Genomic DNA, 26,384 nt, shown 5'->3' with positions numbered 1-26,384 from the left:
AGCAGGCAATAATCCAGATAATTGAGAATATAGCAAATTTTAGAAAAAGGTCTGTGTTAGATAGCCAGAGTTTCTGGACAGGCTGTAGGGGTAGAACAAGTTAGTAGCCTTTCTCTTGTAGCAGTAAGTTCATCTATGTGGACTCAGGGACACTCAGGCATGGAGTGGCTTCAGCACCCCAGGAGAGCTTCCTTCTTCAACAAGTCACTTCCTGCCACTTCCCAGTGCCTCCACATGTGAACTGGGTCGCTGAACTGATGCCTCTGGGCATGGCTGGGTTGCCTGCCTCCTTTGGCCAGGAGACTCCCAAACTGCAGTTACTGGTTAAAACCCAGAAGGGAGAGGGGGAAATGGGGAGGGGAGCTGCCCAGGGGAGGTTTTCCAGGCACAGATCCCTCTTGTTTAGACTCTCCCCTGGAACTGGCACATCTCAGAACAGATGGAAAACTGGAAACCACCCATAGGTCATTGTTATGTGGTCAAGGCCTAAAGGTGAGGGGAAAGGGGACCCAGGAGATGAATGGGAGGTGTCTCAAGAGGAGCTTTGATGACCTTGGGCTCCCCCTCCTCAAGGCTGCCTGCACCCTTGGCTAAAGAAAGCAAGCCCAGAGGGAGAGAGGGCATCTCTTTCAGTTTGTGGGAAGCCCATACTGCCATTTTGCTGCCTAGCAAAAGGAGGCCAGCGCTGGGAAGGAGTCCCATCAGCTGAGAGGAGTAAGGTTCAGGAAGGGACCAGGAAGGGTGGGACAGCGTCTCTGGACCCTCTCCCAGCGCGACCTGGGGTGGTCAGCCAAGGGTGGGAATGGGGGATGGAAGAAACAAAACAAAACAGTCACCACCCAGAAGTACCCAGGCTATGGAGTTTTTGCTTTAAGGTCAAGTGCATGCTGCTGGTTGTCAGAAATTGAATCCGCGCGCGTGTGTGTGTGTGTGTGTGTGTGTGTGTGTGTGTGGTGTATCTTCTACCTCCTCGGGTGTCTAGAGGATGGGGAGGACTCAGAATAAGAATTGTGCTCCACTGTGAGGCATGGTTTGGTGGTGGCGCTCCTGGCATGCTGGACGTGGGGGGCACACATCCACCAACCCTGTCCGGGGTGGGGGGGGGACACCCACAGGTGTCTGCAAGTGTCTAGAAGCTCCAGTGCTTGGAACTCTGTTTTGCGGAACTTCGGCGGCTTCTCACCTGAGGGCACCCACCTAGATTCACCAGGCAGCACTACACCCCGCGTCTGGGTGCCCTGGGTCTCAGTCAGAGGCCCAATCGAACACCCCAGTGCCCAAATCTACTACACTGGAGCCATGCAGGATGTGTGCGTCTACCCTAGTCTCCAGCCCCGGGGCTTAGGGGACCCTCCCCCAGGGATAAGAATGGGGAGGAGGTCCTCCCAGAGGTTCTGTGCCGGGGCAGCAGGCCCCCTGCAGCCCCAGTGGGAGCGGCCTGGGACAGGAGAGCAAAGGGGTCCAGACCGGGAAGTTGGGGTTCAGCCTCCCAAGGGTCGGAGGCTTTGGAAGAGCGCAGACGGCCAGAAGGCGGGCAGGCAGCGGCTGCGGAATGAATCTCTCTCTTTCGGCAGATGCTTGGGGGATGGGGAGCCCAGGGAAGGGGGGTCGATCAGGGAGCGTATTCCGCCCCCCCTGCACCCCAGCCTTGGTACGGCTTTAAAATCCTGCGGAGTTTGTCATAGGCCGGTCTCACCACGCATGCGCAAAGGCGAAGTTGAGTTTTTTTTTTTCTTTCTTTTCTCCCCCCTTCCCTCTCTCTTTCCAGCCGCCTTTGGTTCTGCAACTTAAAAAAAAAAAAAAAAAAAAAAAAAAAATTCTTTTTTTACCCCCTCTGAAAACTGCAGGGGAAAGAGGAGTCCGGAGAGAGGGAGAGAGAGCGTGAGGCAGTTGGCGAGGAGGGCCAGGGGGTGGGGGGGCGGGGGGGACACGGTCCCTGCGGTCAGTCAGTCTGCGGGGCACAGGATCGCGTGGAAGGCTGCTGCAAGCTCCAAGGCGCCGCCTCCGCCGCCCAGAGTCCGGTTCGGTGCGGCCGCCGCCGAGCGAGCTCCTCCCGCCGCCGCCGCCGCCGCGCCGTGCCCCCGACCGCCCGCCGCCCGCTTGCAAGCTCGCCCGCCCCTGGGGCCCCGGCGCCAAACGAGGTGGGCAGCCGCGCCGGCCATGGACCGCCAGAACTGAACAGCCGCCGCGGAGCCCCTGGCCCTCGCCCCTCCCCAGCCCCACGCCCGCGGTGCCCTCGCCCCTCTTCGCCCTTCGCCCAGGAAAGGCGGGGAAAAGACGGGGATTAACCCGAAGAAAGAAGGGAGTGGGGAGGGGGGGAGCCAGTATCTCCCCTGGGGCAATCGCCCATCGCCCCCCCCCCGATCCCACCGCGCGCAGAACTTTCGGGGGACGACTTTTACCCATTTTGCGCCCCCTTTTTGCCAAACCGTAAAATGAAAGGACAAAAGTTGGCGCTGACTCTTGTAGCTCCGATGGCGACTTGTGCATTTTCAGCGGCATCTCCCGGAGAAAAAGCCCTGCGCGCCTGATTGTTCTGTGGCCCCAAAGATTCAGTGTGTGCGTGTGGGGGGGTGTGGGTGTGTGTCTGTGTGTGTACACAGACGTCCACACACTCACTCGCGGCCGCAGGATCAGCGCCTGGAAGCAGACGTTTCGGCCACAGACTTGGAGAGGAGGAGCTGGAGATCGGGAGGCGTGAGCCGCCAGGAGTTTGCAGAATCCGTGGTGTGAATGAACTGGGGGCACCTGGGCGCGCGGATCGCCCCCGCCCCCGCCTCGGGCCAGAGTTGAGTAGTGGGGGCATTTTTTTTTCACCCTCTTGTGAAGAATTTTTTTTTTTTATTATTTGTTGTAAAGTCTTTTGCACAATCACGCCCACATTTGGGGTTGGAAAGCCCTAATTACCGCCGTCGCTGATGGACGTTGGAGAGGGAGCGCCTCGCCGCGGAACAGTCGCCTGCACGCCCTCGCCGGACCCGCGGCTCCCTTGTTGCGCGCCGGCCCGGCTTTGCCTTTGCTACCCGCCGACGGGCTTCGGCGCCCCCTCGGTTCCCTGGCGCATCCCCGCGCTGCTCCGGCTCGGGCCCCCAGACTTGGGCGCCAGTGACCGCTTCGCCTGTGATTTCCTGCGCCTGCCGGACGCGCCCAGGAGGAGCCCGAAGCTCTGCGCCGGATCGTCCCCCCAGGCTTAACCCGGCCGCTCCGCTCGGATTCCTCGGCTGCCCTCGCTCTAGTGGCGACTTCCTCCCCGCAGCCGCGTCCCCTCCCCCTCGCCATGAAGGTAGGTGTTCTGTGCGCTGCCGACGCTCGCCACTTTTTTTTTCTTTACTTTTTTTCTTTTGGAAGTTAACTGACCCCCCTCCCCACCCCCACCCCCCCACCTCTTTCTTATCCCTCCATTTCTCCTGCTGCCTCTAGAAGCTGGAACTCCTGCGTAGCTGGCAGGGACCTCTACCCCTTCGCCCACGCCCCAACCCCTTCGCGCACTGCCTTTCTCCCGGGAGACTTCTTGTCCCACCAAAAGTTCTGCAAACCTTTTAGACTTTGGGGGGAAAAAAAGTGAGGATGAGCCAGGACAGAAAAAAGCGGTTCACAGATGACTTTCCTTTTGCCCTGAGAAACACCAGTGTAATTTACTATGTATATTTCAGTAACAGGATAATGATTCAATTCAACAAATATTTACGGAGCGCCCACTGCGCGGGCACCGAGAGGGTGTGTGGCCGGGGCTCGGAAAGGGGAGGAGGACTCCTTGGTCGGGAGACTGGGCAGCAGGACTAGGAGCCGACACCCCAGAGCCGTGCACCGCCCCCTCTTCTCTCGTCCTCTGCTGCCGGAGGCCAGGTTGCAGCCTCGTCGCGGCCAGGGAATCCTAGAGCTGCAGGCCGTGTGCCTTTAAGAGTGCCTGGTGGGGGGCCAGCGCGCACCCCGGCGCGGGAGCCGGGTCGCGTTATTAGCATTATTAGCCGCCACTGGGTGAGCTCAGGCACTTTGCCGCGGTGATGGGGGCGGGGAGTGCTGGCAGTGGTGGCTCTAATCCCGTCCGCTGGGAGAGCGCACCCCGGCCCCCTGCGCGGAATCTGCCCTGTCCTTTGGAAACATTTGGGCCTCCGCGTTGGGAGAGCGGGCGGGAGGCAGTTTGTGAACTCTTGTTTGTTTTAATTGTCAGTTGTATGTTAAAGCCGAGTCACACACTCTGAGGGTCACCGGGAGTTCACTTTTGCGAAAAGTTAACATTTCTTCCTGCAATATAACTTGCTATTTTGCAAACAACTTCTCCTATCCCTGTCCTCCAAGCTTCGATCCTTATTTCCACTCTTCTTGATCTGTTTTACTTTTCTTGAAAATAAGGTTGGAATTAGAAGTAAGATATTTTCGAAAACAAACAAATCCCCCCTCCATCCCCCACCAAAAAAAAGTTTAAAAAGAACCCGAAACCTGGAGACCCCGCGGCCTTGTTTTACTTTACAATTCCAGTTTGGCATCGGGGCGCCTTCTCCTCTTGCGTCTTTAAATGGACAACTCGATGTTTGGGAAGTCACTTGGAGGCTGGGTTGGGATCACACCTACAGACCCTGCCCTCCCGCCAATATTCAGGCTGCTCCAGCCTGATAATGGAGATTTCGTTTCTAGAAAGCCTCTGCCAGGGGAGTTCCGAGGGGGCAATGCTGAGTGCGCGCAAGCGATGGAGAGGCCGCGGAAATTCTGTCCCGAGTGTGTAGATCCGTGCCCTGTGTGTGGGGGGAGTAAAGGGTCAGTTGTTCTCGGGTCTTGGGCTTACTAGCGTTAGTCCCGCCCGGCCCCACAAAGGAGGACCCTCCCGAGGAGGACTGGCCCGAGAGTCCCTAGTTCTTTCCCTTCCCTCACCGGAGCGCCTCGGTGCACAAGGGGTTATTAGCACCGTGCGCGCGGAGTTCTGCTTGCCCCCGCTGCCTTTTCATCCTCGCCGTGCGGTGCCGACTGCCCCCTGTTGGCTGCCTTGAGGTAGGACACCTGGGAGTCTGTTCTTTGGGGCCGGCAGGCAGCCGCTCTCCTCTCCCTCCCACCTCCTGGCTCCGTTGGTCCTTCCCGACCACCAGGTTCTCCCCTCCCAGGAGGGCCTCTCCGAGACTCCCAGAGGACAAGCTGCAATGCGATGCCGCCGCCGTACGGAAGGGGCCAGAGGTCCGATCCAGCAAACCGGGCTGGGGCGTGTGGAGGAAGGGTTTACCTCCTCACCAGGGTGAAGGAACGGGAGCGTCGCCCTAGGAGGCCTAGGGTCCGGCTTCTGCGCTCTCACCAGTGCCGTCAGTGGGAGGTGACAAGTGTTGCTTTCTCTTTCTCGGCCTCAATTTCTTCGTCTATTAAAAAGTGGAGTTCAAACTGCCTCTGAAGGATAGGGGTTGAACTGATCTTTAGTTTTTTCTCCTTCCACTGGACACTATGTTCTTCTTCTGGATAGAGTTGAGAACCTGTGCTAGGAGTTAGACAACCTGTGTGAGAAGGTGGAAGTGATACGTGTGTGCAAGGAGAAAGAGAGTCTTGAAGTCTGGAGAGACTTGTCCAGGGGATGGAAGTGGGGAGACAGGGAACAGAGCCGGGCTTGGCCACAATTCTGCCTTTGGAGAGTCCTTGTTACGGGACCTGCGGTTCAGTCCTGAGCCTGGGCAATCCTTGCACTGATTTGGGCACAAGGAGCTCCCACCACCTTCTCTGTCTGGCTTCCCTATACCCCCCCCCCCCCCCCCTACACACACCACACACTTGGAACGCAGTAGACACCTTTCTTTGGCAGCGGGGAGGGGCGGCCTGGGACACCCGGCGCCCAGGCTAGGGGAGTGAGGGAGTGCTCCCTCATTGCCTGCTCCCCCAAAGCAGATCTCCTGTCCGCCTGGGCTTGCTCATCCTTATCCCCTCCGCTTCTCTCCGCATTTCCTGGAGCAGGGCGTCCCAATGCTGTGGTTGATGCCTTTTATCTTCCGCAATTTTCTGTTTCTCTCCTTCAAGGAGAGATCACAGTGGGGAAGACAAAGTTTATTTCCCACCAAGAGCTGGCATTCTTGGAGTGTCCTATCCTTTTAGCCACCGTGAGCCCAGGTCATACATTTCAGACTCCTCGCTGGTCTCCCTCATCATTTCCATTTTCACAGACTTGGGCTGGCGGGGGCGGGGGGCACTCTGGACGCAAAAAGCCCAGTGGAAGGGCATGCCCAGACCGAGTGAGGTAGCACCAGTGGCCAAGGGTCGAGAATCTTCTCCCTGCCTTTGCGGAATTTCTCTTTAGGGGCGGTGGGGCCGAGGATTTGGGTGCTGCGCGTGGTAGGGAAGCTTTCTGTGACCCAGGAACCTCTTCTAACCAGAGTGATGGTTTCCCCTCTCTCACCCCTCTTCACCCCCGTCCCCCCCCCCCGCCTGCACCCCAGTTGATAAAGAAGGTTTAGGCACACCTCAATCCAATGCGAAGGCTTTGGAGGAGATACCGAGTAAGCACCACTGCGTTGAGCTGCTCTGACTTTGGAAACAAGGGCGCAGGAACGCCCTACCCCCACTTCACCCCTCCCCTGCGCTAGAACCTCTCAAGTACCCGAAATCCCCCTCCCCATCACACGCTGAGAACAGATTCAGAGGATCCGTACATTAGTGAGTTTCGCCGGGCCCTGGAAGTGTCCGAAAACATTCAGTCCGTTCTTTGGTAAACTCAGTCTCTGCGCAGAACTTTTGTTTTAGCCCTGGTGTGACAGTGTCCAGAGAGGTCTCCTTTCATACGGTCTTTTCGGATCAGATCTCTTGGTAAACAGGCAGGGGTGTTTACCCTACAAAGTCGATGTATTTATTACTTGGCTGTGGGTTCTTTCAGTGCTTCAAACTTGTGGGGCCTTTTTTGGGGGTTGCATGGGGATTGGAGCGGGAGGAAGGCCAAGGTGTTTCCGGGCAAGCGCGCGGGGTTAAGTGGAGACGCGACTCGCGGGGCTCTCCTGCGCGATCCCCTTTGGGACACAGCTGGCCTGTCCCCAGTATGGAGCTGGGGAGACCGAGTCTCGTAGACCCAATGGCCCACTCCTAGCTGGGAACGGGCGGACTCTCCCCGGGGTCTTCCGGCCCAAAGTCGGTTCGGTTTGTGTGGCTTCGCCTCTAACAAAGAGATCCGCTGTAATCCGCCGAATCTGTTATCAATTTCTCCGCTGCCCGCGCGCCCCGCCCCGCGCGCCCCGCCCGTCGGGAAGCTCGGAAAGTGCGCGCGGCCAGCAGTCTTCTCCGCCGGTGTCTCGGAAGCACGCCGGTGCGTGTGTCTGTGCATGTGTTTGTGTGAATGTGCATGAGTGTGTTGTGTGTGTGTGCGCGCGCGGCCTTGTCCGCCGATGGGGGGAGAGTCGATTTTGCAGCCTGGGCCGCGCGCGAAGGCAGACCTCGCAGCCCACCCCCTCCCCTAGAAGAAACTTGACACTTAGGGCGGGGGTGGGGAGGGAGACCGAGCCTTCTCTCTCCTAGGCTGGGGAAATCCCAGGTTTCTATTCTCCGGGATGCGCCCCTCGCTTTGCGGTGTTTGGAGAACAAGTGGGCCAAGGGGTCAGAGCGCTGGCTAGCGGGCACTGGGGACCACATAAACATTTCCTCTCGGAGAAGCCCCGAGCTGTCCTGGTCCAAAGGACGGCGGGCTGGGAAAAGCCTTGGCACGCTCCTGGGCTCCTAAGCGTTTCTAAGGCCGCCTAGGTCCTCTCTGCCCCTTTGACGGCGCACGTTCCAGGACCTTCTGCTGCCCAAGGCGGCTCACCTTTCCTTTCCCGAGGAAAGGGCTCCCTGGGGGCTGCGGGCGGTGCAGCGGGCTACCCTAATCAGAAATGTAAAAGGGGATTTTGGAAACCCGCTCCTCCCACCCGCACCCGCCACTGTCTCGCGCCGCCGCCGCCGCCTACAGGTGGAGAAGTCACCAGTGGGGAGGAACGGCAGCGAAACCTTTCAAGGCCGCCCCCCGCCCCCGAAATGCTTCACGACGGGAACCTTCACCGCCTGGGCCCTCTGTGCCCTGCAATCCAGGGGCTCAGCCGCCGCGGAAGCCGGCGCATCTCTGGCCCCGCCTAGGGCTCACTCGAACCGGCTCTGGCCTCGCCCTGCACCCTCACCGTCCGGGACTTACCGAACCGAGTCTGAATTGGGCTGGAAGGTGTGGTGGGGGTGTTCTAAGGGCAGGCTCACTGTGGCGCGATGGCTAAGTGGCCGACAACACCAGACCATAACCGGAGGAAACTGGAATCGCCCTTGGCTTCCTTTCCTCTTTCTCCGTGGCAGCTGTCAGGAGTGGGGACAGAAGGGGGGGGGGGGAGCGGGAGGGAGAGTGAAATGAAAAAATCAGAACTTGTGGGAAGGCAAGGAAGGGATCCTCACCTAGGACAGTGGGACCCGGACCCCCTTCTTTCCTCGGGGGTGCTATCCCTTCTCTGGGGTACACTGAGTCCGAGGAGGAGCCCGCAGGCAAGGGAGGGGGCACTGTTTTCCGGTTTCCTTGGTTGAGAGAGCCGATCTCTCTCCCCGTTATCCCTAGTGCCCCCTCCCCCCCATCGCCTTCTCCCCACTCCAGTCTGGCTGAAGAGTATCCTAAGGAAACCCCGGTTGCCCTTCCCCCTCTGGAAGTGGCTTCCCCCAAAACGGCCTGTAAACTGATTATGAAACATACGCTGTTAATTCCGAGCTGCATTTCCCAGCTGGGCACTCTCGCGCACGCAGCTCCCCGGGGCCTCGCCCCCCACCCCCTGCCCTTCCCTCCCGTGTCCAACCCCCACTCCCCCACCCCTGAGCCGGCCACCCCGCCTCCTCCGCAGCCGCCGGTGGCGCGCTCCACTCGCCTTCGCGCTGCTCTCGCCCATGGAATTAATTCCGGCGCCACTTGTTGCTCGGCCCAGGTTGGGGAGCGGACGAGGGTGGCGGCGGGGTCCCGAGTGAATTCCTTCCGAGGAAGGACCCAGCACAGCGCGGACTAGAGGGGAGCGAGGGGGTGCGGGAAGCGAACAAGCAGGAAAGAGGCAGCGCTTGGCACCGGGGCTTTGACTCAACAGCATTGAGACATGTTTGTAATCGCTGGCGTGCCCCGCGCGCAGGATCCCAGCGAAATCAGATTTCCTGGTGAGGTTGCGTGGGTGGATTAATTTGGAAAAAGAAACTGCCTATATCTTGCCATCAAAAAACTCACGGAGGAGAAGCGCAGTCAATCAACAGTAAACTTAAGAGACCCCGGATGCTTCCGTTGTTTAAACTTGTATGCTTGAAAATTATCTGAGAGGCAATAAACATCTGCTCCTTTCTTCCCTCTCCAGAAGGCGATTGGAATATTAAGCCCAGGAGTTGCTTTGGGGATGGCTGGAAGTGCAATGTCTTCCAAGTTCTTCCTAATGGCTTTGGCCATATTTTTCTCCTTCGCCCAGGTTGTAATAGAAGCCAATTCTTGGTGGTAAGTTCCTTTTAAGTACATATTCTTTATTTTATTTTAATTTTTTTAAAAAGATTCATTTGTATGATGCTGCAGTTTTCAGAGCTGAATCGTGAATTTGAGTCCATTTATCTAATGCATATGCATATAATATATTTTACCTTATATATCTGGAAATCAGAATTTTCTTTTACCTTGTTAATATTGTCAAGCTTATCTTTAGCTCCATAGGGAACGGGAACCTATAAATCTTCGCTTTTCTCTATGAGGCCCTTGTTCAGATGTATGCTTGTAGTACATCACGTAATAAAAGAGAACCAAAATTCACTTCTCTAATAATTGTAAGCCCATCTATAAAATTTACTTTTTGCCACCTCTGGGTAGTAAAAGTGAGTTCCAGCTTTTATTTTCTGTCACTTGAGGTTATTAACCTTCAGGGTCTGAAGTAGGCAGAGTTGTAGGAAGACAGCTAAACTCCAAGTGGGGAAGTATTTGCGCTGGAAATTTGATCAAAAGGAAGTTAACTTGAAGTAGTCAAATGTCCCTAAATGAGGGTTTCTTTCTGGTTAGGGGCCTTGTAGATCGACTGCAGTATATCCAGGGGATTATTTCTGACGGCCTTCTGGATATTTTTTCCCTGTAAATGAACAGCGTTTTTCTGACTGTCAAACATGACTTGTACTCACTGGATACCCTGTCTTGGGTCTTTCACAATCACATAAGGAGCCCTTTTAAAATGTCCAGAACACGGTGAATTTTCTCCAGTCTCTATATTTGCCTCAGCATCCTTCCATCAGTCAGAAGGAACCTCTATCTCCTCCCCGTGTCTAATTGTGTCTACTTTCGGCATTCATACATTTGCAAAGGCAGATCGGTCCAATTTGTGGGGCAAAGTGAGTCACTTTCTCTAATGTCAGAGGCCCATCCCCAAAACCGCCATTTCCCCCTTTTCTGAGCGCATTTCGGAAATATTGGTTCAGGTATATGGCAAGGAGGGCAAGGAAGGGAGTGAAAACCTAGCTGAGGAGCCAGATGGCGGGGTGGGGACTACAATACCTCCGTTTTCTGAGTGCAGTTTAAACAGAGAAGTTTTATGAAGCCCTTCTCATACTTTGTCATGAGGACAAGCAGGAGAGAAAAAGCATCTGTGTGCTTAAAACCATGTATTGCTGACATGCTTTCAGGGGGCCTACCTCGAGAGTTCACGTAAATCTTGAATGCACATCTCCCCCCCCCCCTTTTTAGGTCGCTAGGTATGAATAACCCTGTTCAGATGTCAGAAGTATATATCATAGGAGCACAGCCTCTCTGCAGCCAACTGGCAGGACTTTCTCAAGGACAGAAGAAACTGTGCCACTTGTATCAGGACCACATGCAGTACATCGGAGAAGGCGCGAAGACAGGCATCAAAGAATGCCAGTATCAATTCCGACATCGAAGGTGGAATTGCAGTACCGTGGATAACACCTCTGTTTTTGGCAGGGTTATGCAGATAGGTAGGAAACCGTTTCACATATTTTCAAATATAGGTCAATTATTCTCCTGGAAAAAGGCTTTAGGGTTTACTGACCGGCTTGATAAGGAGGGGAATCTTTCCAGCAGGGTGCTGGCTGGGGAAGTTTTGTCTTTATTTCTGCTTGCCTTCATTGCTGTCCCCACACCTGATTATAAGTTTTGGGCTTTTTTTAAACCAAATCAGAAGGGAAGCATCAAAGACGCCTCCGTGTTTTCTGAACACTTGATTTTTTTCTAAAAAGCATTTTGTTTAAAATAGAAGCAGAACACTTATTTTGGTTTCTCAAAAGTGGATGAGGAAAGCTGAGTCATTTATATCCTTTTAAACTTCAAAACTCTTGTAACTGTTAGAAGTCTCGTAAGCCACAATTCAAATGGCCCAAGCATCAAACTAAATACTGTCCTCTTTCGGATGCTGGATATGTTGGAAGTGAATAAGGTTTTAATTTTCCTAATATAGATATTTCCTGAGGCTATAGAGATATATATGTTAAAAAGCTTTATTTTTAGTACCAAAAAGAATTTTAATTAGAAGTGATCCAATTTACGTTGTGATTTTGGCAATTGATATAAAAGCACATGCTTCAGATCTCAACCTAGAAACTTAAAAAAAAAATCTTAAATGTATTGCTCACATTCAGATTCTGTATATTAAATGTATCATTGAACTTATTCCCTGCAGGGAGGAGGTGGCCTTAAAATTGGGCTAAAGGCGAAGCATTTAGAAAATCAGTTTGCCTCTGGTTTGCTTTAATAGCATAGGATGCTGTCTGACAGATGTGATCCTATGTGTGTTTTCTAGTGTATTTTAGGTCCATTTAGTTTTATGCAAACAAGCCCTTATAATTAATATGACTGCGGTGATTCCTAAAATAAGAAGCCATTTATCAAAGCAATTAACTGTTTAGACTGACTGAAGATAAAAAAAAAAAAAGTTGGCTTAATATCCGTCACGGGTGGATAAAATGCTTTTTTAAAAACCCTGAAAAGTGCATTCATTGAGAACAAAAAAGAGTTGTCAGTGGATGTTTGAGCCAAGCGACTTCATATACTAAAATAATACAGGACTGGAAGCCATTCCTTTAATTGAATGGGAAAATGGTCTGCAGCCTCAGCCTGCAGTTTCATAGGGCTTTGTCCTTCCTGTTAATGATTAAAAAGTGCTAATGTATATACTGGGATCTGAATCTAGGAGTTCAGCGTCAGGAACACAGGAGCTTTCCCTGAATATGGGGTGCCCTGTGTAGTTAATTGGGGATGTGGTGGAGATTCCATTCTGCATTTTGAAATTGTGAGTAAGTTCAAAACCTCTTTTTTTTTTTTTTTTTTTTTTTTTTTAGCTGTATCAGAATGGTAAGTTGTCAGCTTTCTCTTCTCACCTTTGCCTTCCCCCTAAACTGCCTTCCTCTCAAAATAATGGGGGCATGTTTTCACAGGTATATGAGTTAGCAAAAATCAATACATTTTTAATGGTAGCCAGGAAGCAAGACAGCAATTGGAAAGGTTCTCTGTGTAGTCCCTCGAACACAGCTTTGATTTAAGATTCTCTTCTTGTCTTCATATGTAGCCTGTTTTGGGCCAAAATGTTCAGAATAAGCTATCATTTGCTAAGTGGATTTGAGTTCTGCTGAAGATTTATTTAAAATGTGGTCCAAGATTCAAAGGGCCAGCTTCCTCAGGGAACAAGCAGAACCTTTGGTACAAAGGCTTATATTTAATTGTCCCTTGCAGATCCTCTCTCTGGTCCTCAGCTGTGTGGTATTCCCATCTGGGTTGGTGGTAAGTGGGTCCCAGTAGAACCTCCTGGCAGCCTCCAAGGGAGCCTTGCTAGATACCACTGTCAAGTTAGCTGATGTCCTGGGCATCTGAGAACACATTCTCCTTTGCCAAAAGTCCCCCAGGTGCCTGGGGTCTCACAGCACAGGAAGCTGCTGCTGGGTGGTTCGCAGTGGAAAGGCTGATGGGGCCTTCTTTTCTATTTATTTAAAGAGATGGAGAGAAGAAAAAACAGAATAGATTTTTGTGGAAGAGGAACATGGACCCAACCCCAATAGTGGGAAATTTACTTGGCTTTCACTTTTCTATTTATGAGTCTGTTTGAAGAGAATGAGCTAAGGGAAAATTTAAAACAACTCTGATGCTGAAAGGTGTGTGTGTGTGCATGCATGTGTGTGTGCACGCGTGCATCACCCCTTCCAAAGCACTCAGTACACCAGAGATGTGAAGAGCAATTCCTGTCCATGAGAATCTGACCCTGTGATGGGGCCCTTGTCTGAGAAACTCAGGCTGCCATTTCCATCCCTCTTCAACTCATTTTTCTAGGGTGCCAGTTGCCTGGGAGGCTCTGTATACAATTGCCTCCGTGAAGGGCCCACTCTTCATTTTGGAAACTTTCTCATTTTTCATCACCCTACGCTTTCCTTCAGCTTTTGTCTCCGTCTCTTCTTTGTCTCCACACTGTGAAAAGATATGTAAGAAAGGCTCCATTTTGAAGGGGCCTGAGGGTCCGAATAGATGTAGATTTCACAGGGCAGGAAGCCTAACTGAACCAGTAGTATTCCATCCAGGAGGACTGTGTCCACAGGCTATTAGCCAAAGAGCACTTTTCAAACTGACGTTTTCCCTGCAGTGACCAATTAGCTTGGAGATTTCTACCAGTTTGTGTTCCAGGGCAAGAAAGGAAATGCTCAAGGTAGACTCATGAAAAAAAGCAGCATTATTGTCTTTTGTATAAAAGCCCTTTTATGCGCTATCTACTCAGGACAGTGTCTTATTTTCTTCTGTCTCCAGAGGATTTTTTTTATGTCTTTCGCTAGCTGCCGCCTTATTCTACAAGTGTCCCATCCAGGGCCACAATATTTTCTGTGCTATCAGTGTTAATCTTCAAATAACTCCCTAGAACCCGCCTGCCCACCTCATTTCACTCCATCCCCTGATGTTCTCTGGCTCTCTGATTTGAGCTAGATAGATGTAACACCCCTTAGGGACTTCCTGGATCCTCCTGTCAACCACCAGCACACTCCTCAGGTTATTCATATTTTAAAATCGTGGGAGGGAAGGTCTGTGGTAAAAGGGAATCTTCATCATTCCTGGAAGGAGGAATCACAAATGGCTGTGGATTGAAATGTAGAGCTGAAGTGCAAGAGAAGGGCAGCCCATGGGCCCTGGAATTGGTACAGCCCTCCTCCTCAGACTGGTTGGGGCTGAGTCCTGTTGTCAGCTGTTCTGCTGCTGCATCCCCCACCCCCCCCCAAAAAAAAAAAAGATGGTTAGCAAGCTTTTTAAGTGTAGGAGCAACTTATTCATGTACAGGGATTTCAGGGCCAGAAGGGGCTTTTTTTTTTTTTTTTTAACCTAGGCACCTAGTTCAATACCCCTATTTCATAGTTGAGGGAAATGAGCCCCCCACCCCTAGTATACCCCTCAGGCCCAGCTTCAGCTGGCCGGGTGTTAACCCTTCCTCTCTCATAGCACGACATTTTTATTTTCAGTGGCTTCTTGTTACAGAAATGTCTCCATGTACAAGTGAAAATTAAGGTAGTCTGTGATTGCCTCCATTTTCCTGCTGGCAGGGCTCCTCTGTCAGTGTCTTACAGGGAAGTATTCTTTACAAGAAAGAGGGGGAAAGAGAAGACCTTTTTTTTGTTTCTTCTCCCCTGAGCTTGTGCTTTTTCTCTTCTTGCTGTTATTCCAACACTTTGAGGCAGAGGCTATGGGGTGGGGAAGGGGTTGCGGAAGTAGAATCAGAGACAGCAGGCTGTTGTGAGAGTAGACCTCCATCTTCCTGAAGGGGAAGTTACCAGGCTAACCCGGTTTGGGATTTAAGAAGAGGCACGGTTCACTACAGTACTGTAGGAACAGGTTTAGAAATGTCCTCTGGAGAAGTCCTGGCCTGAGACAGGCCACCAGGCTGCATGATGGAGGAAGGGGAGCCAGGCCACAAGCGTGTGGCTGCTGCAGCCTCCGCGTTCTAGGGCCTGAGATTTTCAGAAGACACCAAACGTTAAAATTAAGTGTAAGGAAGTCTCCCCACATTCTCTTCGCCCTCCATGACTTGTTTCGTGTGCCTTTTGGGAAGTCAGTCTCCGGGATTTTCAGGAGTTGTAGGGAAAACCTCAACAGCGGAAGAGTCCGCTGTCGGGCCCTTCAGGGTGCGAGCAAAGACGGCAGGGGGCTGCCGCTCGCGTCACTTGCTGCTGCTGCGTGTCGGGGCGGCTCTCCTGGCTTCCCCGGGGCCGGTGGGGGCGGGGGGGCTGGCCCGGGTCGGAGGGGTGCTAGGGCTGGGGCGCCCCTGCCCCCGCCCGGGGCCGCTGGGGGGCTCCCGTTGCGCTCCCCGCGGGGCCGCGGGCAGGCGCCCGGTGACCCCCGCGTCCCGCCCACAGGCAGCCGCGAGACGGCCTTCACGTACGCGGTGAGCGCCGCGGGGGTGGTGAACGCCATGAGCCGCGCGTGCCGCGAGGGCGAGCTGTCCACGTGCGGCTGCAGCCGCGCCGCGCGCCCCAAGGACCTGCCGCGGGACTGGCTGTGGGGCGGCTGCGGCGACAACATCGACTACGGCTACCGCTTCGCCAAGGAGTTCGTGGACGCGCGCGAGCGGGAGCGCATCCACGCCAAGGGCTCGTACGAGAGCGCGCGCATCCTCATGAACTTGCACAACAACGAGGCCGGCCGCAGGGTGAGTCCCGTCCCGCCCCGCCCCGCCCCGCGCCCTTAGCTCGGTCCTGCCCTGTGCCACCCCTCCGTGTGTACCTGTCCCTCCGTCTCTGCGTCTGTCTACTTCCTTCCCTTTCTGACCCAGGCTCTGTCTCCGGTCGCTTTCCCTCTCTCTCTGCCTCCCCGTCTAGCTCTCTCCTCCTCTCTCTGCTTCCCTTCCTCCCCGCCCCACCTACACATGGGCCTCTCTGAAGGGGGGTGCACGCCCCAGAAAGGCCTCCTGAAGGTGAATCATCCCTCCCGGGCCCCCTCCAGCAAAGGTGCTCCTGCAGTTGCCTGAGAAAGAGCTTTTTCTGCCTTTTTTAATTAGTCCCCGGTGCAATTGGCCAGCCCAGCTCAGCTCAGAAGTAAAAATGTGAATAAACGTTCGCCCTCCTCCCTGGAACATGTTTGTGGTTGGGCTTAAATTTGGGAGAGGGAGCTATTTATCCCAGTAGGTGCCCAGTGGAGAAAGCCCTCACCTCAGCTTCCAGAACTTACCTTTTCCCTTACTTGCTTTCTGCTTGCCTCCCCTTGTGTCCTTAGATAGCAGGCCTGAGGGATTGAGGGTTTTGTTTTGTTTTAAGAGTTCTTCTAGGAAAACTACAGCATTTTTAGCAGTGTGGAATTTTATAGGTCTGACCATCAGGCCAATCGAGGGTGGCTCTGGATAGAAGGGGGAGCCACTCAGAAGTGCCCAGGGAGACCAGCTTTGCAAGCCCTCACCAGCCTTCTGGGTCCACTCTTCCCTTCTCCTGGTGGGAAGCTTCTCCACAATAGTTAAAAAGACCCTTTTTTCCTGTGGTTAAACACATGGCACTTTATGGCTGCTTTAAAATGAAGGGGTGAAACTTTTCTTAACTTTGGCAGCATTGAAAACCAGGGCCATTATTTTTTCACAGAACCCAAGGTAGGTGCCAGGAACTTTCTGGTCAGAGATTTCACTCTTCTGTATTTTGGGGTGAGGAAAAGGGAAGATAATCACAGAGTAAAATACAGAAGACTGGGAGGAGCCTTAGAGCCCTCTAACCGCACACCCTCATTTTTAAAGCTCGGGAAACTGAGGCCCTAGAGAACCACTTCATGGCCATGGAGGAAAATTGATGGATTGCAATACAAGCCCAGGCGTGTTTTTATTAAACGCCTGCGTCACAGCTCGGGGTAAAGGGCTATAGGCTAAATTCCAGTTCTGTTCCTTTCTGTGTATGAGCCTCAGTTTCTACATTTCTACATCTGTTGGATGGCCATGGCACGAACTATCACTTAGCGTTACGTGAGGACTAACCAGGATCATATAGTAGGTGGATCCAGATGAAGTTACCAATACTTGACTACCTCTGACCAATTAAATAATGGTTTCTCGTGGTTCAATCCAAGGGCTGAGCTTAACGTCAGTGTATGTGCTTGATAAATCATAATTGTTGGACATAAGCTGAGAGCAGAGAAGTCAAAGATGATCTAGATAGTTCCAGCTAACCTAGCTTCTTCTTAAATTGATGTTAAGGGAGCCTGGGTGGCTCAGTTGGTTAAGCGTCCGACTTCGGCTCAGGTCATGAACTCATGGGTCATGAACTTTCATGGGTTCGAGCCCCACATCGGGCTCTGTGCTGACAGCTCAGAGCCTGGAGCCTGCTTCAGATTCTGTGTCTCCCTCTCTCTCTGCCTCTCCCCTGCTCATACTCTGTCTCTCTCTCGAAGAAAAAAAAAAAAAAAAGATTAAAAAAAAAGTTTTTTTTGTTTTTGTTTTTTTTTTAATTGATGTTATACATTTGGAGGTGTTGGGGAAGGACTAAACTGTAGATTTTTACCTGTGGTGCCCTGAGGGGTCAGATTATTGCTCGGGGCGGGGCGGGGGCAGTTGTGGCCTCTCCTTTCTTAAGCCTCCTGTTGCTGTGGTGGACTCTGTCTCCCCCACTGCAGCCGACCAAGGCCACAGAATGGGCATGTCAGCCCCACTCTCTGTGGGAGCCCATAAAGCTTGCCCCTGTCCTCACAGGGGACACGTCACATTACCCTGTGCATAGTGTGCCCGGTGCCTCAGACCAGAAGTGCCTTCAGGACAGAGATGTGGTTGACTCTCTGGGCCTCATTGTGCCCATATTTGGTACTTTCATCCATTTAGGGGATTTCTTTGACTTCTCTCATGAGGAGAAATTATCAGGGGCTTAGCAACCAAGGAGAGAAGGTCAAGGGATTTCCAAGTAGAGAGAGGGGGTTTTGGAGAGTTGGAAAAAGCACCTTTAATATTAGAATTTCATTTAACATCTACATTTTTTAACGTTTGTTTATTTTTGAGAGAGAGAGAGGAGGAGAGAGAGGGAGAGCGAGAAAGACTGTGAGCAGGGGAGGGGCAGAGAGAGAGGGAGACACAGAATCCGAAGCAGGCTCCAGGCTCTGAGCTGTCAGCAGAGAGCCCGACGCGGGGCTCGAACCCACAAACTGTGAGATCATGACCTGAGCCAAAGTCGGAAGCTTAACTGACTGAGCCACCCAGACATCCATAACATCCACATTTTTAAATAGTGAGTGAATTCTTTTTGTAAGTTTTATAATTTGAGCTGTGAGCCAAATTGAATCCTGGCAGATGAGGTTACACGGAAGACAGTTTTTCTCCAGGACAGTGGGGGAAGGGAGGAGGAAATCTGTGAACACTGTGCCAGGAAATCATACTAGAATCTCCTCGGGGCATTAGCTTTTTATTTTAGTCAAAGGGGAGCAAAGGTTAAATACATCTGCAAAACCCTTCTGCACATTAGCTGAGTGCCTGAAACCCTTTATGCCAAGGAAGTACATTCTGCTACCTCCCCCCCTTTTACAAAAATAGCGCCCCTTATGAGTCTTTATAGGAAGAACGGAGCTGTTCTGGGTGGAAGGAGCCTTCTAGCTCACTCCAGCCTCCAGGTTCCTGACAGGTTCTCTGCAGCTTGCCAGCACCACTCTGACTCTGGGGTGGGGAGCAGGCGGGTGGGTGACTGGCAGAGGAACTGTGGGTAGTAGGAATCGTAAATAGGCACCTGCCACCTCCCGGACCACTGGGCACAGTGCTGCGAGGCCAGGCCAGTGGGCGCTGCTGCCCGGAGGCCAAGGTGACCAGGCGAGAGCGTAGGACTGGCACCCGGATGCCATGCACTCATCACCCTGGGAAAGACCAGATTTACTGATTGCATCAGAATGTATGCTGAACACTTTCTTTGCATCTCCTAATTTTATCCTTACAACAATGTTTTGAGGTTGGTACCATTACAGTTCCCCTTTACAGATAGAAAAAGGAGGCTCTGAGAGGTGAATCCAGTTGCCTGAATTCAGGGGCACAGTTAGGACAAAACTCCCATCTGCCTAGGTCTGGCGTGGGTGCTCTTAGCTTAGGCATTGTGGAGTAGGGTTAGGGGCTGTGCCGGAAGCGGGAGTGACAACCTGAGGTCCAGGCCCTGTTCCTCCGCATTCTAGCTGTGTGGCCTGTGCAGACCACTTTCCCTCTCTGCGTCACTGTGCTATCGTTTAACCCGCCCTGTGTTATAATGTTGTTTGGGAGGGTTAAAGGAGATAAACAGCATAAAGGCTCTTATTACAGTGCCTGGCACACAGCAATAATAATAGTGATGAAGATTTGAACCCTGATCCCACCTGAGCTAGACCCCTCCCAACCCTCCTACTTACCAGCTGGGTTCCCCATGAGCAAGTCACTGAGCATAAGCTGAGAGCCCAACTGTCTGAGTTGAAATCCTGGCACCCTTACCTCCCAGTGGCCGGGCAAGTAACTCAACTGTACGGGCCTCACTTTCCTTCTCTGTGAAATGGGCACGATACTAGCACTTCCCTTATAGGCTGGCTGTGGGGATTAATCCAGGTAATGAGAGCGAGGAATGGTAAATAAGCTCTGGGATGAGCGTTCAAGATGTAGTAGTTGCTGTAATGTTTTCCTGTAAAAAAAGGAAGCAACTTGAGTGGTCTCTCCCTGTTCTCAGTTCAAAGCTGGCTGTTTGTTACAGTGATGTGTGAGAATATGGTGATGAGGAGCTAAGTGCATGTTTATTTTGAAGACGGCAGCGCAAGACTTCTGGTGGCGCAGGATGAGGAGGAAAGCGCCCAGGCCCGGGTTTAGCCGGTGACCATGGCTCCATGTAGAAGGTGGACGGGAGCTTTGCTAACATCCCGTCCACCGGCTGTCCGGGGCTCGTCTGGGAGTGCATACACTGACTGTGCTGTCTCCTCACAGACGGTGTACAACCTGGCTGATGTGGCCTGCAAGTGCCACGGGGTGTCGGGCTCCTGTAGCCTCAAGACCTGCTGGCTGCAGCTGGCTGACTTCCGCAAGGTGGGCGACGCCCTGAAGGAGAAGTACGACAGCGCGGCCGCCATGCGGCTCAACAGCCGGGGCAAGCTGGTGCAGGTCAACAGCCGCTTCAACTCGCCCACCACGCAGGACCTGGTCTACATCGACCCCAGCCCCGACTACTGCGTGCGCAACGAGAGCACGGGCTCGCTGGGCACGCAGGGCCGCCTGTGCAACAAGACGTCCGAGGGCATGGACGGCTGCGAGCTCATGTGCTGTGGCCGCGGCTACGACCAGTTCAAGACCGTGCAGACGGAGCGTTGCCACTGCAAGTTCCACTGGTGCTGCTACGTCAAGTGCAAGAAGTGCACGGAGATCGTGGACCAGTTCGTGTGCAAATAGCGGGCGCTCGACGCCTGCCTGTCACCCTGCCCCGCTCCCAGGACCCACTTATTTATAGAAAGTACAGTGATTCTGTTTTTTTTTTTTTTTTAATATTGTTTTATTCTCCCCTGAGAATTACAACCGGAACCATTTTTTTTCTGTTCCCATCTAAAAACTCTGTGGTTTATTATTAATATTTTAATTATTATTTGGCAATAATGGGGGGTGGGAACCAAGAAAAAATATTTATTTTGTGCATCTTTGAAAAGGTAAGACAAAACTTCTTTTGACGGTACAGGATGAGGGGGAATTACATGTACCCTTAGTTGTGTGCACATCTAGAAGGGAAAAATGTTTTCTTTTTCTCAACTAAGGGGTCAGATATGGAACAGGTAGCATCCAACTGGAAGGGGGTGGTACAGATCTATGCAGGACCCAGCTTCTGTGATCAAAGTGAATTGCGAATGCTCTGGGGAGGGTGGAGAGGTCTTGAGAAACCAACAAAAAATGAGGCGCCCTCCCCCACCCCCCTTCCCTAGGGACTGCCAACCCGAAACAGTTTCAAAATGGTAATTTAAGAGGTAACAGCCAGAATCTCTTATCTTTCAAAGGAAGAAGGTATATTATTTGTGTCTGTTTTCTCAAACATTCTATCTGCAGATGGTCTTACACTAGTAGCTACTGAAACTTGGGGAGCAGGGAGGAAAATCCCGGTAGTTGAAGACCTAAGAAACACAGGTATCAAGATACTGACTTGAAGCTGTTAACAGGAATTAGGTTATCAGATTGGAAAAGGATTCCCATGTGGTTCTGGGTACTAGACTTTTTGTTTGGAGAGAGGCGGGGAGGTTGGCTTGAATATGAAGAAAAATATACTGTAATTTTCTTAGGGATACTTGGTTAATAAATAACATTAATGAAAAATAGTAAATGAATCCATTCACAGATCCTCAGCCCAGACGACAAGGTGTGCAGGTCAGCGTTGCACCAGAGCAGAAAACCTGTTTGAGGGGAAAGAGTAAAATCGGTCCTCCTGCTTGACCCCAGGACCTCTCTGATTCCTCCTTGCTTTGCTGCGGTGTGATGCTGGCCACGTTGCGAAAGGCAGCAGCTCAACTGGGTCCCCTTTGATTGTGGGACAGGAAATGAAGTATTACAAGCTCCACTTGGGAAACAGTCCACTACTTAGGGATTTTTTTTTTCCCTAAAACTTTTATTTGGAGGAGCACCAGTTTTTGTATGTTTTAATGACGTTAACATGGCTAATGGAGTTCCCAGAGGTGCTGCTGCGTTCACTGTTGTGATCCTGTGTAGAGACTTTCCACTCAAGCTTTTCCTATTATACTGCAGGTGTGCCCCAAGACTGTTCTAGGGTACTTGAACAGTTGCATTTATAAGGGGGGGATACGGTTTAATGGTGCCTCATATCTCAAAGTCTTTTGTAAATAACATATATATATATATACACACACACACACACACACATCTATATATAAATATAAATATAATTATATCTCAGTGCAGCCAGTGATTTCTAGTTTACTCTGGGGTTATTTCTCGGTCTAGAGCATTGTTATCCTTCATTGCAATCCAATTGGGATTTTTCCAAAAGGTTTCTGGGTTGAGCCTGGGCTGTGGCCCTGATGTGATCACATCTTAAGCATCACGAAGCAGCCTTGTTTCTGAGGAATCTGGAAGGTCTTACCTGATATACATGTTGGTTTGAAGGCTTCTTTCGTCATCCCTGTGCCACCCCCTTTCTCCAACCTCCATTTCTGTACACTTTCCAGAAAGGGCATTACTCCTTTGTCATAGAGGTGGAAATGAAGAGAGTTTCAAAAGTCGGAAGCTTTGTCAATGCATCTGTTCCCTTGGTTCATTTTGCAGAGTGAAAACCGGTGCCTGTTAGATCTGGAGGTACCTGTTTGAGTCCAAGGAAAACTGAGCTTACGACATACATAGCTAGTTAGAGAGATTTTTTTTTTTTTAAAGCAAGGACACCTTTTTCCTAAAAATGCCATCAAATGTGTTCTTATCTCAGACTTACGCTGTTCTAAAAGTTTGGAAAGATACACATCTCCTACAACCGTCCTAGGCTTGGTGGTCTTCATAATCACCTCCACCACCTGTGGCTCTTAATTTATTGCACAAGGATATTCACTTCCCCTCAGTTGCAGTGAATTGCAAGCAAAAGATCTTGAAATTAAAAAGCACTAATTAGTTTAAAATGTCACTTTTTTGGTTTTTATTATACAAAAACCATGAAGTAATTTTTTTTATTTGCTAAACCAGATTTTGTTCCTTTTTAGTGATTCATGTTTATGAAGAGAGTTGAGTTTAACAATCCTAGTTTTTAAAAGAAACTATTTAATGTAAAATATTCTACTTGTCATTCAGATATTATGTATATCTTCTATGGCCTTTATTCTGTACTTTTAATGTACATATTTCTGTCTTGCGTGATTTGTATATTTCACTGGTTTAAAAAACAAACATTGAAAGGCTTATGCCAAATGGAAGATAGAATATAAAATAAAACGTTACTTGTATATTGGTAAGTGGTTTCAAGTGTCCTTCAGATACTTCATGTGGAGGGTTTTTTTGTTTTTTTTTTTTGAGAAACCATGAGGGTAGTTTAGGGTGACTACGCGTCAGAATAATAGAAGAGTGGAGACTTTTACAAAAACCAAACTTTGGAAGCTTCAAAAGATTTCTATATGTAATGGAACAAAAGGGGAATTCTCTTTTCCTCTATATGTTCCTCAAAAAAAAAAAAAAAAAAAAAAAAAGAAAGAAAAGAAATCAAGCAGATGGCTTAAAGCTGGTTGTAGGATTGCTCACATTCTTTTAGCATTATGCATGTAACTTAATTGTTTTAGAGCGTGTTGCTGTTGTAACATCTAGGAGAAGAACTGAAAAGGCACACGCTTTTATCCATGACCAGTATTTTTGTCCAAAAGTATATTTGTGTTTACCACTGCATCTGTCGTACCTCTCTGTTGGAAGTTACCATGGACGGATTGTCTCATACCCCTTTGGAAGTAGTTCTACGAAAAGCAAACCTCAGTCTGCAGAGAATGAAACTCATTGGAAACTGAAGGTTCGTTGTGTTAAGTGCAATTAATATGAGTTCTTGTGCTTTCTGAAAACTTACACCGAAATCTGGCCAGCGCCACACAGATTGATACGTTAGCCCTTTGCTTTTTTTTTTTTTTTTTTTTTTTCTTTCCGGATAACCTTGTAACATATTGAAACCTTTTAGGGATGCCAAGAATGCATTATTCCACAAAAAAACAGTAGACCAACATATAGAGTGTTTAAAATAGCATTTCTGGGCAAATTCAAACGCTTGTGGTTCTAGGACTCACATCTGTTTCAGTTTTTCCTCAGTTGTATATTGACCAGTGTTCTTTATTGCAAAAACATATACTCCATTTAGGACTGTCAGCATATTTTTTTCTTTTCATCCTGGAGTGCATTCAAGATCTTCCCAATACAGGAAAATTAACAAAAAATTTGTATGTAGGCAGTGGCAAACAGAGTCATGTTCAAAATAGTAATTATGGGCTAAAGTAGAAGGAAGACCGTTTTAAGTTTTGGTCCAGTTTATCTGTTCAGTTCTTCAAGCTTGAACTCCTGGGACTGACACCGTGTGTATGTTTTAGTAGCTGACCCAAACCCTTTTCTCAGACAATGTTGCCAATACCAGTTTTCAATTTGTTTTTGCAAAACATTATTCAAGCCGGTGGAATTATCAAATATGACGTTCTATAAGTACCCCGAATAAGAAACTGGTACTGGCTGAGTCCAAGAGATCCTTGGCAAAAGCAGTCCCCAAAGACTGAGTGGTGTATTATAGAAATAGAGACAGATAGAAAAGGTACTTACAACTTGAAGAATATACGTAATGCAAATACTCACCAAGGCATAGGTCTAGAGTACTGCATTATCTCTGTAAAGTATACTTTTAAAATATTTATTTTTTTAAAAAAGGTATTTTTTAGTCTCTCCTCTCTCTTTGGAATGGGGAAAACTAGATGCCATGTTTTGAAAGTAAGACGAAGAAATCAGTTTTTAATAATATAGGACACATTTGGCAATGTTAGGAATAAAAACCTAGGAAGCGGATCGTCTACCTGTTCGCACAAACTTTACGCTTCAACCTAATGTTTGGATAATACTTTATTTTAGTGAAACATCATCTTGTTAGTCAACTTGAGACAATGGATATGGAATGATTAAAGGTTGGTGTGATTTTTTTTTAAAGCAAAAGTGTATCAGTTTGAATTTCAAAGATTTAATGTCTCAGTATTTCAGAAGCAAACGGAAATGAGGAACATTGCCTCCTAGATCAGTTTTATATGCAGTGTACAATTTGCTGGGCTAGAAATGAGATAAAGATTATTTATTTTTGTTCAGACCTTGTACTTTTCTATTAAAATCATTTTATGAAATTGGTGCAGTCGTGTGTGTGTTTAGCGGAGGTGGCGTTCATGGCCGTCAAAGTTTGATGGGGGTGCAGAGTGCGATGATGGCTTAGGGCAACCAGAAAAAAGAAAACTACACTTCAGGCAGGTGCGTGAGACTTTGGTCCAATTTTGAGGGTTTCTTTTGTATTTTATGCCTGATGTTCATCTTTATTTCTTATCTGTTCCGCTGCTGCTAATGTATTAAGAGTCATAGTAGGAGATTATTATTCAGTGTAGGAATTTAGCACAGTGACATGGGATTATGATAAAATTCCAGGGCAAGAGAGGAAAGAGAAGGATTTGAGGAGAGAGAGAAAATGTTCAAGATAAACAGACTGGATCACCCGAAATTATTCTGCTGGTTGCTTTTTGCATGTTGCACGGCTGCCAGCCAGGTGTTTAAAACCGGGTTTCTGAGCCTCAGCAAGGTTGGCTTTTGGGTCTGGATAATTCTTTATTGTGGGAGTTTCTCCCGTGTGTTTGAGGTTTGGCAGCACCCCTGGCCTCTAACCACTAGATGCCAGCGGTACCCCCCTATTCGTGACAACAAAAATGTCTCCCAAGACATTGCAGAATGTGCCCCGGGGAGCAAAATCACCCCCAGTTGAGAACCACAGCTTCCAGTGGAGGGACTGAGGGATTGAGCACTTGAGGAATGCAGGCGAAGTACAAGGGGGGGACTGTTACTTGCCTAAGTTGGCTAATGAGCTAGAAAAGTCCTTTGTCAGTGTTCCTGTGTAGAAAATGGAGATGCAGCAGCTTCCATAGGGCAGCTCGGCTTAGCAATTCAGAACATAGATTGTTTGGATTCAAATCCCAGAACTGACATTTGCTGTGTTATGTTGGGAAAGTTCTAAACCTCTCTGTGCCCCTGAACCCTTGTCTTAAAAATGAGAGACTGCATTATACCTACCTCTTAGAGTTGTTCTAAAGATAAAATGAGTTAACATGTTTGGGGTGCTTAGAGCAGGTTCTAGTACATAGTAAGTGCTCACTAAACATTTGCTAGGAAGGATAGAATAAGTCTGACTAAACCCAAGATGTGGAAGCCGGTCCTGTTTAATATTCTGAGCCATGGTCTGCTCGATGCTAGGAAGTCACCCTTGTTGTTTGAAGAGGTTGCAGACTTGGGGCCCACTGTCTACATCACGTTTTCAGATGTGCTTTGTTTGACTAGCAAAGCATTAAAAAATGCTCAAATTAGTTGCCACCATTTAAAGATGAGTAGTTGCATATTCAGACTAGAATTTCTGGCTTGAAAAATGGGAAGAGCTGGCCACCTGGACACATGATCTCACAGGCCCCCTGCAGCGACAGTCAACTATATCTGAGCAGCCACTGCCCCTTTGAGCTGGGGTTGGGCATGTCCAATTCGCCAGCCATTTATGTGACCTACCTGACCCCTGTAGGTTCTTGCACTTGTGATGGCTTTTAAAAGTGTTTTCCCTCTAGGGGCGCCTGGGTGGCGCAGTCGGTTGAGCGTCCGACTTCAGCCAGGTCACGATCTCGCGGTCCGTGAGTTCGAGCCCCGCGTCGGGCTCTGGGCTGATGGCTCAGAGCCTGGAGCCTGTTTCCGATTCTGTGTCTCCCTCTCTCTCTGCCCCTCCCCCGTTCATGCTCTGTCTCTCTCTGTCCCAAAAATAAATAA

The 26,384-nt window shown here is 50.0% G+C and overlaps 1 protein-coding gene across 6 annotated transcripts; it reads left to right on the top strand.

Moving 5' to 3' along the window:
* Window positions 1-1,867: 1,867 nt before the first annotated feature.
* Window positions 1,868-24,721, top strand: WNT5A (Wnt family member 5A). Of its 6 annotated transcripts, none has more exons than XM_045493225.1 (5): window positions 1,868-3,283; window positions 9,291-9,424; window positions 10,649-10,899; window positions 15,301-15,593; window positions 19,827-24,721. In XM_045493225.1, the coding sequence occupies exons 1-5, from the start codon at window positions 3,278-3,280 to the stop codon at window positions 20,283-20,285; spliced, it is 1,143 nt and encodes a 380-aa protein (XP_045349181.1). In that variant the 5' UTR covers window positions 1,868-3,277; the 3' UTR covers window positions 20,286-24,721. The 6 variants fall into 6 exon arrangements, with proteins under 6 accessions (XP_045349181.1, XP_045349183.1, XP_045349182.1 ...); XM_045493227.1 differs by lacking the exon at window positions 1,868-3,283 and adding an exon at window positions 4,727-4,986; XM_045493226.1 differs by lacking the exon at window positions 1,868-3,283 and adding an exon at window positions 7,234-7,261.
* The last annotated feature ends 1,663 nt before the right edge of the window (window positions 24,722-26,384 follow it).

This window comes from Leopardus geoffroyi, chromosome A2, assembly GCF_018350155.1.
Source record: "Leopardus geoffroyi isolate Oge1 chromosome A2, O.geoffroyi_Oge1_pat1.0, whole genome shotgun sequence".
Classification (NCBI taxonomy): domain Eukaryota; kingdom Metazoa; phylum Chordata; class Mammalia; order Carnivora; family Felidae; genus Leopardus; species Leopardus geoffroyi.
This window is presented reverse-complemented; position numbering and strand designations above follow the sequence as displayed.